We start from the raw sequence: 14,806 nt of genomic DNA, 5'->3' as shown, positions 1-14,806 counted from the left end.
AATGTCGTGCAGGATAACGCACTGAGCGGATGCGGGTAGAGGTGGTGATGAGGCGGGTTCCGGTCTTTTTCGTTGCTTGTCCATGGCTGTTGTTTCTGGCTTCTCGTTGCCGCGTCCGGAGGGAGACTACCTGGAGATCTAGATGCTTGGGGGACTAGCGATGGGGACGAAATGCAGGCGTAGTGGTGTCGGGCTGTTCGGGCTGCTTGTGGCCGCTTTCGCTTTGGCTGCCGTGGTGGAGATGTGGTGGGCGTCTGGCGCGGTCAAACGAGATGGCGTTCGGCACTGATAGCTGGCTGATGGCCGATCCTCTGGTGACTCCGATATCTGACGAATATATGGAATGAGTTGAGGCTGTGCCGGAAGTCTGGACTGAGGTGGACGCGAGAACAAGGCGATGATGCGTCCTTGTATAAGGTTTTTTTAATAGAGCGTGCAGCACGACGTCAGCATTGCGTGCGTGCAATGGCTGCTGCACTAACCTCACCGGAAGTGTGAAAAGTAATGGATAGCCGAAAATCAACAGAAAGCGAAACACGACAGCTCGTTGCAGGGTTCTTATGATACCAGGTCTCCAAATGGTCGAAGGCAAGGTGCTGAAGGATCACGAGAAACTGGACTTGCTTACAACTGAATAATTTGTCGACATTTCCCAAATAAGCATGAGTTTGGAAAGACAAGAGGATAGCTCGGTCACTGCTTATGTTCTTTCTCCACCACCGTGAAGAGGCCGGGGCCTCTGCGCGCCGCAAATACCTAGAGGACGAGGAACTACTCCGCCGGATCCGCTCTGTTTCTTTTCTAGTTCCATCTCAAATTTTTGAGGTTCATTTTAGTTCCTACTCGGACTTGGCGGAAGCCTTTGACTCTTCCCGCTGCATCCGGGCTTGGAGGAATTTGATGGAGCGTGGTCTTTCCCAGACGGCGACTTGGCAACCAGTAACGATGTCGTGCAACCCGCCCGTCCCGGCTGGGCAAGCCTTGTGGCCGAAGCTCGCTAGGGATAGCCTTCCATGGTTGGATGCAGTCAGGTCTCTTTATGATTGGCCGCCGTTGAAACATCGCACCCGTTTCTACCCGTGATTTTTGTGTCGCACCGTGCTACTAGCTTGTAACGAGGCTACTGTTGAGCCCGCCAGTGAAACAAGCAGCCTTCCGCCATGCTGCGCTAAGCAGGAGTCTGCAATAATTAAACGGCTAGGGGCTTTCACCTATCTGAATGGCTTCTTCAAGGGTGGGGAGCCGAACTCGAGACATGCGCAATTGTGATTGGCTATTGTTGTTGATGACGGGAATCGCGGCTCGGCCCGGCGCGCCTTCTCCTTGCAGTAAGCCTTGAAAATGGGCGATGATCCGCCCTAGCAGCTGCGGGAAATGGGAAAGCCTATGCGTTTGTTTGCGGATTGGAGGGCTGGCCATCAGGCTGGAGATGATTCTTATCGTTTCCCCAGCAGTCTGGACATTGAGAGCTTCCATACGCTATAGTAAATCGAGTATATTCAATAGGCCAGCAAAGCTCTGGATGCCTAGACGCTTTGTGGGAACCCCATTCATCCGTTCCACGATCATGTGGCTTACCTGGCTACTGCTGCAATGACACGTCAAGCAGCTTTGTGCCTGGAACGATGCGGAACGAGTGCGCAGCGAGGGCCTATGGCTCGACCTTCTTTCTCAGCACGCAAACTGCATGGCTCCTCAAAAATTGATTGCAGATCCAGCCTCATTCTCGTGAGTGCGCACAATCATCTCAATGGTCGACTGCTCCCAAAGAGAGACGCACTCATCGGGTGCGACTACGGCATGTTCCATGGCCGACCCTCATGTGGAAAAGATGCTCTCAACGCTGTACATAGCCACGGGCCTTTTCCCGCACTTGCGCCACACACCCGTTTCTTACTGCGGCTCACATGACAAGTTACGCCGCCAAGGCGAATGCGCAGTACTCGCTATCGACCACCAGAACATTCCGGAAGAAGCAAGGATAGGATCGGCGCTCGAGGCATGCCCAGGTAGCTGAGTACCCAATAAGACGATAACAAAGCAGAGGCTGGAGTCGCTGATGCAAGACCTTGGAGGGTTGCTTGAGAAGTGACGCTCATCACCTCCGCATCTGCAGTGGAAGAAGCGGGAGCGGGAGTAATGGCCGAGCTGGGTGGTAGTAGCATGGGCCATGGAGCTGCTGTACCGGCAAAAACGTCATATAAGCGATTTTACATCGGCGATAGTGTCATCATAAGCCAGGAGACAGGTTCGCGCGCGGCCAGTGTCCCACGAATGTCACGCCACAGAACGTTGGATGCTTTTGCGTAGTGTGAAGAAGCCACCGAGCCGCGAAGGAGTACTGGGATCTCCCGATAGCGTCGTTGGAATGTGACTCAATGCTTCTTGGAGATCGGAACGCTTTGGTGCAATCGCATTTTAGAATAGGTGTTTGGGGGTCACACCGCGCGTGCAATGGCCCCGAGGTACCACAGATCCGTTGATGCGTGACATCGGCCTGCGGAGGTGTTGCACAAACTAAGGGTCAAGCAGTTCAAACCAAAAACGATGCGTCGCGTAGCCGACAGCGTTTAGCGCCCCGGTGCCCTGGGCAGTTGGCGCCGTCCCATATTGTTCGAAGCTAGGTGGCTCGCCGCATGGGAACATACAAGTCCAGTTTATATCCAGGGTTGAATCACTCCAGCGGTCACCTTTGGCGGGTGGTCTGAGTAGCTTTGGCTTTGAGATGAATACTTCAACTGCCTGTAGGCAAGCGAAATCTGGCTACACTAGTCCTATGGAAAAGCTACGCTCTATTGAAATGTTGCTTTCGGCTGCGGCTAGCCCCGGTATTTGCTTTGCTTTCGACCCCGTGGTCAATGGGGAAAGATGCTTGGCAAGGCCAGGATAAAATAGGTGAGCCAACAGGAGGACCCTTTGCACCTGCCTTGGATGGATCGACTAGAGCGACGAGTACTGTGCGACTTTGCGTCATGATGTCTCAAAGAGACTTAGAGCATAACACTGCAGTGCCATGCACGAAAGGAAAAAGAAACGGTCTGCACGGACAACATGGCCAGACCGCTCGAGCACGACGTGGCCTGAAATTACATCATTGGCGTCCGGAAGGGCGTGCGTGCATCTGCACCTTTCTTTTTCCTTTGCGAAACCGGGATGGTGGTGGGACATCAGCGATCGGTCGGCTACCTTGCGGCATCATCACCCGCATCCCGGGGCAACGGCTCCCGGGAAGCCAAAAAATCCGCGGGCTGTGCTACACCTGTATATTGTGCGCGAGATGCCGCAGGGAATGTGCTGATCTCCGCATCACTGCACAACACCATCGTCATTCTCCCGCTACGGTTGCACAGCAGATGACCGATGCTTGGCTCGAAGTACCAGGCGCACAAGATGACGAAACTGCCTTGGGGCCCCGCTTCCATCCCCATACTCTCCAGAAAAAGTCCATTCATAAGCGCAATATCTCTTTTACTTCGTTTCATTAGCATCCCCTATCCTGATCCCGTCTTCTCCGCTCACGATGAACACCAACCCGCCCGCTGAACAGTACATTGTGATTCCCGGATGGCGGAAACGGGCCAACGTCCATGATGTGGAGAGCCAAACCTCCCGCGAACCGGTGCGGCGACTCCCCGGAACAAGCTGGATGCCGACTCGAGCGAGGAACCACTTCATCGCCGTGCTCGGCGAGTTCGTCGGCACGTTCTCGTTCCTCTTCTTCGCCCTCTCCGCCGCCCAGGTGGCAAATGCGACGGTCGCCAGCAGCGACGCCGGCACGGCGACGACGTCCGACCTGCTCTTCATCGCCTTGGGCTTCGGCTTCTCGCTCGCCGCCAACATCTGGGTCTTCTTCCGCATCTCCGGCGGTCTTTTCAACCCCGCAGTAGGTCCCCTCCCTCCATCTCCGTGTCCCCGAGGTAACCGCATGCGCAGGTCACGCTGGGCCTGTGTCTCATCGGCGCTCTCGGCTGGGTCCGAGGCAGCCTCGTGTTCATCATCCAGATCATCGGCGGCATCGCGGCCGCCGGCATCGTCTCGGCCCTCTTCCCCGCCCCGATGAGCGTGCGCACAACACTGAGCGACGGGACGTCCGTCGTGCGCGGCCTGTTCATCGAGATGTTCCTGACGGCGCTGCTGGTCTTCACCGTCTTCATGCTGGCGGCCGAGAAGCACAAGAGCACGTTCCTCGCGCCCATCGGCATCGGGCTAGCTCTCTTCGTCGCCGAACTGCCAGGTTAGTAGTCCTGCGTACCTCCCCGCCGTTCAGAAGAGGGAAACTTACCATGCGTCGCAGGGGTATACTTCACCGGCGGCAGCCTCAACCCCGCGCGCTCCTTCGGCCCCGACGTCGTCCTCGGGCACTTCGACGGCTACCACTGGATCTACTGGGTCGGCCCGGGGCTGGGCTCCATCATGGCCGTCGTCATGTACCGGCTGATCAAGTCGCTCGAGTACGAGACGGCCAACCCCGGCCAGGACTTCGACGAGAACGAGATCAAGGCTTTCCAGCCCGCCAGGGATCCGCCCAGCACGCGCGAGGACGTCCGGCGCCCCGGCGCACCTTTGATCCAGTCGGGTGAGTTTCCGCCTTGTGTTTGAAAGTGTCAAGGCTTCGACGCTGACTGCAGGTCTTTGTTGTAGATGAACCCTGCACCAATATCGCGCTGGTGCCTACTGCTACGAACCATTCCCATACCTTGACTGCGGAATCGAAGAATCACTCTTCGGGAGACACGCCGCACTCGCTGGAGAAACGGAATGGGGACGTTCGCTGAAGCAGGCAGATCAGGTACAACAGCGATCTCTGGCGAGATGGAAACGCCCACAGCAGATGGGAGTGGTATATAATGGTGGAGGTGCACAGGGTGTTGGGTTCTTGACGTACCGGCGAGTATGTACCCAATGGGATCATGGGCATTTTGCACAAGCTGCTTCCTACTTAAAATGTAATTTAGTGTGGTGTCTCTTGCTTAATTTGATTCTTCGTACGCTATTCATGCTCAGCCGCGAAGAATGCGAAGCGGACAAGCCGTTTCTGAACCCTCATACTGCTGTTACGTGTACCTATCCTCCCTCGCTCCTATTTCAGCGGTATGGCTGGTGCGCCTTTGGTTTTCTTATCCCTTATGCAGTGATCCGGCTTGCGTAGCATTTCAGTTCCCTTTAGTTGCATATTTTGTTCCCCGGTACGCTTTCAATACCGGCGAACTGCGTTATACGTACGAACAGGGCTACCACATGATTCAGATCGCAGTCACTACGCCAGACAAAAGTGCGCAGAGACAACAGTATCGATGATGCAGTTGGTTTAGTAGATGAGCCAATCAGAACCCCCGCACGCCGCACATACCCGGCGTAGTTACCCGGCGTAGTTGGAATTTAACCTCACGTACCTGCATGACTTGGATCTCAGCTCAAATATGCAGACGAAGCAGCTTCTCTCTAATGACTCTCTTAATTTCGCAGTCTTGCTGAGGCTGATTACATTCGAGTTTCTCCCGTCCGCCGACGCGATCGATCCTGTTGCTGTGCACGCTTCTGTGGCGTGGCGGGAAACAGACCGAACCGGAAGCATTCAGGCACGCGCCAGTGCCCTGTGGAGGCTACTGTCAGTACTAAGGTGTGGTGAGGGTGTAGAGACAATGAACAGTCACTGTTCCGTAGGGTCAAGCCAATCACGTGGAAGACTCACAACCGGAACGACAAAGCTGCTGCCTGGAGAACTACCCTTTAAATCCAAACAAACCATGAACTTTAGGCGACAGCCGTCGTAAATACCTGCACTCCCGCCCCCTTGTCAGACCACAGATACAACCGCCATGGCAACGACACCAAGCAGCACAGCATCCGCCCAGTCGACGCAGCAAGTCCACCCCCACATCGACATCGCCATCTCCCCCTCATCGCCCACCCTCGACCTGACCACGCGCACCAAATTCTCCCTCACCATCACCTTCACCCTGCGCAACTCGCCCCACCCCATCGCTCTGTTCGAAGCCTCCTCACCTCTCCTCCAACTAGTAACAGCCCTCACACCCCTCGGCCTCACCTTCACCGACGCCCTTACCGGGCAGCCCCACTCCTCCCTCCACTACAGCGACAACAGCGACAACACCGCCCACCCCCGCTGCACCCTCGGCCAATCCCCATCCACCCCCAACGACACCGACGACAGCGGACCCCCGTACCCCACCGAAAAGCCGTTAACGTACCTACACCCCGACGTTCCGTGGTCTGTCACGCACACGCTCGGCCCGGCTTTCAGAGCGTTTCCGCGCACGTGGATCGGGGCGGATGGCTTGCTTGAGCACGCTGAGGGCCCCGAGGAGGCGTGTTGGGTTGGGACCGAGGCGTTGCGGGACGGGGGGGTGTATGAGGTCGGGGTTGCGGAAGAGGGAGTGCGCGGGGGGGTGAGGGTGTTTGAGCGGGTGGGCGGGGCGTGGGAGGTGTTAACGGAGCCGGTGAGGGTGGTTGCGGGGGTGTTGGGTGGGGGTGGGGGGGTCCGGCGGTGGGGGGTGGGGAGGTGGGTGGCGCGGGGGGTGGTGCCGGTGGTGGTGGTGGAGAGGGGGGTGGTGGAGTTCAGGGGCGTGCCGGAGGGGGTGGAGGGGGTGAGGCAGTGGCCGTAGTGCTGTGCGGGGGTTTCGCAGGTAATAGCGGTTGTCAATATACGGGATTATTGTATTGTTACCTCTTCTTTTTCGCCACACCCAGTTCCTCCATTTGCATGTCTTTAGCGCCGCCTGCATCCAATCCACCTTCCTCCACCGTGCTACGACCCCAACCATCATAGTCACTCTCACCAGCAAAGGTGTCCCGGCCACCTGCCTTGTCACAGATGACCTCATCCTCACTTGCAAACCCACCCAGCACGCCACCATCCTCATCACGTTCTGCATCGCTGCCGCGTCGGCGGGAAAAACGTCTATCTCGCTACTGTGATGCGTGACGGCGAAGCAGTTTCCCGAGAGTCTCGCACTTTCTCCATCCACCACCACCAAAAGGCAGAGCCAACAGAGGGAGGTTTCTAATCCCTCTCCCGTCATCGCCGTCATTCCGCGCCATGCCGAATGCCGTGACAACATCGCGCCGCCACACAACGCTGCTCGCCTTCTTCTCACCCCCTGGTAACGAGCAAGACGCCGCCGCGATTCAGGCTTCGCCAACGCAGACAGCCAAGGACTTGTTAAGGTAGGTCCGAAGGTTGGTCATGCTTTCGAACACAGCTGATTCTCGCTTCCTTCGTGTCGGATCAATAATGCATCAATCATTTGCTTTACATACAGTGACACCAGCCTGCCATCCGAGAACCCATCCTTGGAAGACCTGTAGTAGTAGACCCGCCAAGAGTCTACGACCCACATTCCATGCCGAGGCGTCGCTTCCAACGTGCAAGCCATCCTCCATGATCTTGCCACCGGGTATCATCTTTGGGGAGATTCCTCAATGCACTGTCAGCCTCGACTACTACCTCTTTCGCTTTTTCGGGCTGGTGGCTTCGTATGTAGAGTTCTGGAAGCCAAGAGAGCGTTGCAAGATGGCTTGGGTCGTTTGGAGAAAGCATTTTTCTTTCGATTTCTGCAACATGCTCGATGAGTCGCAGAGCTTCTTGGTACCTCTTCGCCGCCTCATAAGCGCATCCAAGCACATGCTGCGAGTCTAGCAAGTCTGGGGAGCTCTCCGCGAGTATGCCCTGCCGAATTTGAACAACGTGTTCGAGCAACTTAACCCCCTCTTTTACTTGTCCATCCTCCAGGTAGGCGCGCCCAAGCTCATGCTGCGAGACTAGCAAGTCTGGGTTGCTCTCCCCGAGTATGCCTTTCCGACTTCGAACAACATGTTCGAACAACTTGACCGCCTCTTTTACTTGTCCATTCGTCCGGTAGGCACGCCCAAGCTCATGCTGCGAATCTAGTAGGAGACTATCATTAGCGGAACATATTCTCTCGCTTAGTTGAACAACACTTTCAAGTTGCGTGATTGCTTCCTTAATTGCTCCATTATCCAGATAAGCGCTGGCGAGGTCATGCTTCGATTGGATACGCTCTGATTCAAACAACGAGTTTGCCTCCTCAAGTTTAATTATCTGTCGCCACAAATCCAGACTCGACGGGTATTTGTTGAGTCCATACCAAACGCGTGCCATACTCTTGTGGAACGGCAGCAGGTAGACATTTTCTGGTCTCGAGGGCTCTGCTTCGAGCATCTTGAAAATTTCGAGGAGAAATGGCTCCAGGTTTTGGTAAATCTGGCATCGAACAAGTAGGGTTACGACAACAAAGTCCACTTGGCGATGCTCAACCACCCACGGATCGCGAGGTCTACACGCCGCACTGTTATCCAGGAAAGCGCTGATGTGAGACTGGAGTTGTCTGACGCGGAATTCCCAGTTGCTTGTGTCCCAGTAGGCGTGTTTTTGTAGATCAGCCTTTGCGGAGTGAGCGATGATCGAGCCAGTCAACACCCAAGCCTGTTCTTGCAGTCTCTGATCAAGCCGATCCTTTGCCCAGGCATGTGCAAGCGGGTGCATCGAGACCAACTTGACACCGTCTTCGTTGTCGATACTGGCTTGCTTGATGAATGAAAGACCTTCCAGACGGCACAGCCCTGGTTGGAGCCGTAACGTCAAAGCTCGGCTGTCTAACAGAAACGCAGGTAGAAGTCTCGCAAGGCCCTCTGATATGCTGTTGACCTGATTGCTGTATCCAAATTCCTTCGCGTAACCGAATCCTCTCGAAGCATCTTCAAAGACTGACGTGGGGAATCCGCTGTGGTGAAACATGGCAAGGATCCCCAACAAGCATAGCGCATCCTCCGCCTCGGTGCCACCATCGAATTTGAGTGCGCGGGCGGAGACCTCGAAGGTTGCGTATACGTTGCCGTATTTTGACTGCGCCTGTCTTGGCGAGGTTGTGAGGAGATGCTGACGGTTGTCATCGAAAATTTTGGGATATTGGTCCCAGTTTCGTATGTCTTGAGATAGCAACGCGCCGGCCTGAATCAAAGCCAGAGTGTGAGATCCGAGGAGCCCTGTGATTGCCATCGCCTGCGGGCGGTAGGAATCCCAGTCCTGTTTGCGCAATTGGGCAGCTTTGAACAAGAGCTCCACAGACTCTTCGACGGAGATGAGCATGAGCTCATGACTGCCAATAGTCTCATGCACGGCACAGGCGGAATCGCGCGATGTCATGAGAATTGATCCCCCTGAAGCGGACGGGAAGAATCGTGCATAGTCCCCCGACTCGTCGGCATTGTCCAAGATGAGGAGCCAAGGGTGGGTGTTGACATCCACTTCGGCAAGAACGCTTAGCGCTTCTCCAAGAGTCTGATGTGGTCGGCCGGGATGGATTTGATCCGCAATTTTCTTGAAATCTGCCTCTGCAGACGCGAAGTCGCTCACGTCAACCCAAAAAATGCCCCAATACCTTTTGAAGTTAGTATTTGCCCTAGATATGTACCGGAACAAGATAGCGTATTGTATGGGACTTACTCGTTCTGCATGTCGTTGAGTAGTTTGACACAGATCTCGCTCTTTCCAATGCCAGCCAAACCATAGATGACACATCGCTTCTGTATTCCAGCCGCGGCATCACGGAAGGCAGCCTTGATCTCTGCGATTTCGGATTCACGGCCGAGGAAGTTTCTGTTCAGAGGTGGCGGGTTGCCATGTCGAAATGGTCTCCGTTCGAGAGCAGAAGCCGAAAGGGGGAGCTGAACACCCTGGACGATGAGATTTCCGTCCCTAGCCGTCACGTTACCGAAGGTCTGGGAGATAGACGCCATGTTTGGTCATCCGATGTTTTGTTGTTTTCCGAAAGCGCTTTGCGATATTGCAGAGGAATAGGCAGCGTATGTGGACTTTATGGGAAGTTTGAAATGAGGGAAATGCAACTAGGAGCAGACAGCCTCGTCTGAAAGCGTGCGGGGTGGCTTCTTCGCGCATTGCCACCCTACTCACATATTAAGCGCCCGTGGCTTTGCCTATCCTCTTCAGCTCCGCGGATGCTGACGTGAGATCCTGCCTGATCGCCACCCTTCAGCCTTCCATGCTGCTTCACTTTGTCAACGTAAGACAGCATTCCACCATATACAAATACACGTCGAGAATCCGCATATGAACCCAAAAATTCACTGCATTGTTTTCTTTCATTCGAGCGATAAAAGGTTGAATTGGTTTTTTCAATCGATTCAGCTCGAACAGCTTGTCAGGCTGACGAGGTTCACGCCGCCTGCGCCGTGTGCGTGGTCGTGATTGTGATTGGCTGTCACCACACATCGATTTTTCGTGGCGTTCATGGCAGTGCAGATGCCTGTGACGTGGCCCCACACCCGTTGATTCTTATCCCCCCGCCGAGGCGAGAAGCGAAAAGGGAGCCTTGTAACTGGACTCAGTTCAAAAGTTCAGCAATCATCTTCTGTCAGGCTGAACACTCGTCTTCCCAGGATCTCAATCCTCCACAATCTCGATGCCGGACCCTCTAAGCATCTCTGCCAGCATTGTCGCCCTGTCGCAAGTCGTCAGAACTCTTTATGACTTCATAGATAGCATCAAGGACGCCCCCGAGACCCTGATCCGAGCCGGCGATGACCTCAAGTCAGCCGACAGCATTCTCGAGGACTTGAACCACTATCTCGCGTCGTACGGACAAACAACACCAGCAGTACAGCCTCTGACTGATCAGAAATCCGCGCTGAGCTCCATTCTTCCGCAGTTCAAGAGACTGTGCGATGACTTCCACAAGAAGCTGAACAGTTGCGTTCGCCATTCCGCTGAAGGCAGCAAACTAGCCTGGACGGACCGGGTGATGACCAGTCTGAAGAAGGGGAGCATCGAAAAGTTCCGAGCGGATGTATCCAAAGCGAGGCAGCTCATCAGCCTCAGAGTCGACATGATCTCACTGTAAGCCCCATCAACCTGTTTTCGTAACCACTACTAAAGGCCGGCTTCACAACAGGCTCAACTCCGAGCAAAGCACTGCAGCGATCCACAACTACCAGCGCAAGAACGAGACGACCATGGCTAGCATCGTCCAGCAACTCGCAGATCTCGACATAACCATGGCAAAGCTCCAAGAGCTTTCCGACGAGTCGTCCGAGGCGGTGGAGAGAGCGCTCAGAGACCAAGAAGCTGCGCTGAAAGAACAACTCCGCCTGTGTGAGGAGAACCGTGTCGCAGCCGACAGTCAACTGCGTTACAAGCAGGAGTTCGGTGATACCAAGGCCGGAGACAACGCGCGAAACCTCCAGGTTCTGGATTTGGACGAGACAAGGGGCTCGTTCGAGCAGAAGTACGGGAATACTGACATCGGCAACGGCACGTGGAGCGCCCAGGGCGCCGTCGGTGGGACTATGCTGGAGAAGTTCTTCTATGGTACTGCTGCTTCTGGGCAGCCGGAAAGTTTTCGAGGTCCAGGAAGGCGGCTGGGCGGCAATGTCGCTACTTTGGATGATTGTGGGAGAAGCGGGACGGCGCCTGAACCGAAGAAGTAAACGCCGTATTATTGTTCATTCCTCCGTCACTTCTTAGTTACCTTCCGACGTAGCATTTCTGGGATCGGCGACTAGATCGACCGCTCTTCCCTCGCGCTTCGAGTTGTTTCACGAATAGCAGTTGTTTTTCAAAAGACGTGTACCAGCACCGCCATGGGAATTTCCCGCATCGGTGACCACGCCCGCGTTTTCACTCCCAGTTACACACATAGGACTACTCCAGGCTCTCGTCAACACCCAGCCACCCGCTACCACCCCTCATACCAACGCCACCGCCCACTTCCAAGGCCAGCCCCTGCGCCTCCCAACTCTCCGCCTATCGTCGACCGTTGTTTTTGCGCGCCCCGCCCGCGGCTCAACCGCTGACAGCCCGCGCTAAATCCGCCCCCAGCGATCCCGCGCGCAGCACCCCGAACCCCCCGCCGGGCCCGACGCCTGCCTAGCGCCATGCACGACATCCCTAGCACCAAAGCTTGCCGACCGCATCATCGCTCGCATCGCGAGGAGGCGCGGCACATCCCTCTCTCTCCGAGCTGCGGCCTCTTCCCATCGCCGCAGCCGCGTCGATCTTGTCCCAAACGAGCGCTAGCGGCGACAATCCCACACGCTTAGTACCCCCGCAACCGCCTCCTTGGCGCCATGGATGTCGATTGTGGGGAAGGCTGAGGGTGTGCTCCGGCCTGATTTCGTTTGTGTGCAGGACGTCTTGTGGCACGGCCCTGGGCTAGGCTGCCTGTGGACACGGAGTTACGCGCTGCTTTGGCAGCAATATGCTTCGTGTTCCTCGCGCAGCTCTGGATGTAGGAGCGTCATCACGCGTTCAGTACGGCGACGTTTGGGAGAAGTCGATGGAGCCCGGGGCAGCTTGACTTGTAGATACTAACCTTACGATCATGGTGGCGACCACTTACTCTCCTACGCTGCGGATGAAGCCGTCTCTAAGATTGAAAATGTGGAGTAGTCTGAGACTAGAGATGCCGAACCATCTTTCTTGAAAGTCTATAATGCCAGCTGCTGGCATGTATCCTATCGGCAAGTCTACATGTGACTGACTTAAGTAGTTACTTGGAGATATTTTGTCTGTGATTAATCTCGCCAAGCAACCTCCCTGGATTGTACTATTTTCGAACATTTCGACGGTTGCATCGAGTCTAGCTCTCTAAGCATTTTCAGGAATCCACGGTTGAGCGCTGTTGGCTTTCTTGTCTTGGCGATGGCTTCTGATCGGCGGCTGATTCCTGGAGGATCTGGAGTTCCAACCATCCGAAAGCGATTGTAAAACGGTAAAGGTCGGCACATGCATGGTAGTTACACAGGCTAGTCATGTCGGTAGTAGTCGCCTATCAGCGCGGGAACTCATCCGACCCTTGCAGCTTTATAAATCGGTCCGAAAAGTGTCTGCTCTGATTTGTTGGCGATCACAGACCGCTTACGATCCGGTTGTGCTTACGGCGAATCCTACTACCAAACATTTTATATCGCGACATTGCTAGGTTAAATACGATACAGTGTGGAATATCGACCCTTCTACATACAATTCGTCCCTACTTGCTCTATCTTATATGGCTATTACGTCACCTCACCTCTTTTATAGTATGATCGTCGTACCGATACTGTTTGCTTTTCTACTCATACACGCCAGCTTTGCTGACAATTGTTGGGGCAAAGACGGGACGAGGTCTCATCAACGAAAGTGCCCTGGGTCTGATGCATGCTGCAATCACAATTCCGAATGTCTCCCTAATCGACTTTGTTTCAATCCCGAGGAGAACAACAACAACAGCTTTGTGCGAGGAGCGTGTGCTGTCAAGTCATGGAAAAATGCATCATGCGCAACTATCTGCCTACATGGCAAGTCTCCTATTGTCTGTATATTTCCCCGTGTGGTTTTCTGACCATACACAGAGGAGAATGGCCATTTTCCGCGCGTAGTTCAATGTGAGGACGGCAGTTTTTGCTGTGCTTCGGATGAACTCTGTTGCGTGAACAGGGACGGTACCTGGCTTGGGCACAGTGGAGAGAAACTTGCTGAAAGCCCGAGCGCAACATCTGCGTCTGTATCAACCTCAAACAGTCCAACGAGCCTTTCCACGGAATCTCAAACTGCCTCAGACACTCCCACGAGTCTTCCCACGGAGTCTCAAATTTCCCCGGATAGTCCTAAGGGCATGTCCATGGAGTTCCAAATTGGTCTGGCTATTGGAATACCAATCACTGTTGTTGTGCTCGTGTCACTGGGAATTTTCTATCGAAGGCGACGCTTGGCATCTCTGCCAACACAGAAAGCAAAGCCAGAAGAGACGCAATTGGGAAGGGTGCACCATCAGTGGTTCTATCAGGGAAGATACAACATGTATGCGCTGCATGACGAATTTGGGGGCCCCTCGTTTTATTACAGACCGCAGAGGGCCGAACTCCCCGAGAGCTACGAGATGTCCGCCGAACCGGAAATTCAGGAGTTGGATACACATCCGTAATACTGGATACTCAGCTAGGGACAGTGGATTGAAATGTGGTACCAGAAGCGATGATGAGGTGCCACATGCTGCGTGGAATTCTGTTGCTGAAGCAAGGGTCGTCGATAGATTTAGTCTTCACTTTTTCTTTGCCAAAGCGCGTAGACCATTAGAATCAAAAGGGAAACGTAATAGCCGCTACAGAACACGATAACCTTGGCTCTGGCGAGATGCTCTTCGGTTTTTCGAAAAGGAAATATGAAGAAACAGACGCACTGCAGATGAAGCCACCTTACTGTGCCGTTTCTCCTGTTTTGCAGCAATAGGGCGTTTGGATGACAAAACATCTTCCTACACTAGGCAAAATTGTTTGGTATTAATTTCCACCGACAATTCATTATTCACGCATGTCTATAGTTCAAAGCTACGAAACGAGATGGAGTGTCACGGCCCTGGTTCCTGCAACATGGACTAACCGCCGAGGGGGCTACGCACACTAATCTTGCCAGTTTTTGCCATGACTCAAGTACTCAAGGCGCTGTGAACCATCTTGGGCATCTGTGGCCAGTAGAAAGAAAACCCCCGGTACGCCGCAGCTGGCCGATGAATCTCCAACAGATATCGGGACTTTCTGCACTGCCTTCTTAGCAGAACCAAACTATGTGCAGGCTGACTCAGGCTACTGACTCTCTGCGCCAAGCATCTACCTGGCCTTGGCAGAGCCGGTTACCAAGCACTTCCCCTCCACGTCGCGTATGTTGACGCAATTACTTGCGGTGGCCCTCGTAGCTAGTGACTGCGGCTGGGTGTCTCGAAGGTCGACGCACGGGTAGATCGTCGAGAGCGTTTCACAAATAATGATA

The 14,806-nt window shown here is 54.5% G+C and overlaps 3 protein-coding genes across 3 annotated transcripts; 2 read left to right on the top strand and 1 right to left on the bottom strand.

Moving 5' to 3' along the window:
• Positions 1 to 3,520: 3,520 nt before the first annotated feature.
• Positions 3,521 to 4,599, top strand: AQY1_2 (Aquaporin-1; the record flags this gene model as incomplete). Its single annotated transcript, XM_066781592.1, has 3 exons — positions 3,521 to 3,883; positions 3,934 to 4,234; positions 4,295 to 4,599. 3 exons carry the CDS (start codon positions 3,521 to 3,523, stop codon positions 4,597 to 4,599), a joined length of 969 nt encoding a protein of 322 aa, XP_066627875.1.
• Positions 4,600 to 7,348: 2,749 nt separating this feature from the next.
• Positions 7,349 to 9,780, bottom strand: SLS55_010202 (uncharacterized protein; the record flags this gene model as incomplete). Its single annotated transcript, XM_066781591.1, has 2 exons — positions 7,349 to 9,422; positions 9,488 to 9,780. 2 exons carry the CDS (start codon positions 9,778 to 9,780, stop codon positions 7,349 to 7,351), a joined length of 2,367 nt encoding a protein of 788 aa, XP_066627874.1.
• A 683-nt stretch (positions 9,781 to 10,463) lies between these two features.
• Positions 10,464 to 11,487, top strand: SLS55_010201 (uncharacterized protein; the record flags this gene model as incomplete). The annotated part of the gene is made up of 2 exons (XM_066781590.1): positions 10,464 to 10,897; positions 10,953 to 11,487. 2 exons carry the CDS (start codon positions 10,464 to 10,466, stop codon positions 11,485 to 11,487), a joined length of 969 nt encoding a protein of 322 aa, XP_066627873.1.
• Between the last annotated feature and the right edge of the window lie 3,319 nt (positions 11,488 to 14,806).

Source organism: Diplodia seriata (assembly GCF_021436955.1).
Source record: "Diplodia seriata strain FDS-637 chromosome Unknown scaffold_12, whole genome shotgun sequence".
NCBI lineage: Eukaryota > Fungi > Ascomycota > Dothideomycetes > Botryosphaeriales > Botryosphaeriaceae > Diplodia > Diplodia seriata.
The sequence above is the reverse complement of the archived record's forward strand: the minus strand, read 5'-3'. Positions and strand labels throughout refer to the sequence as shown.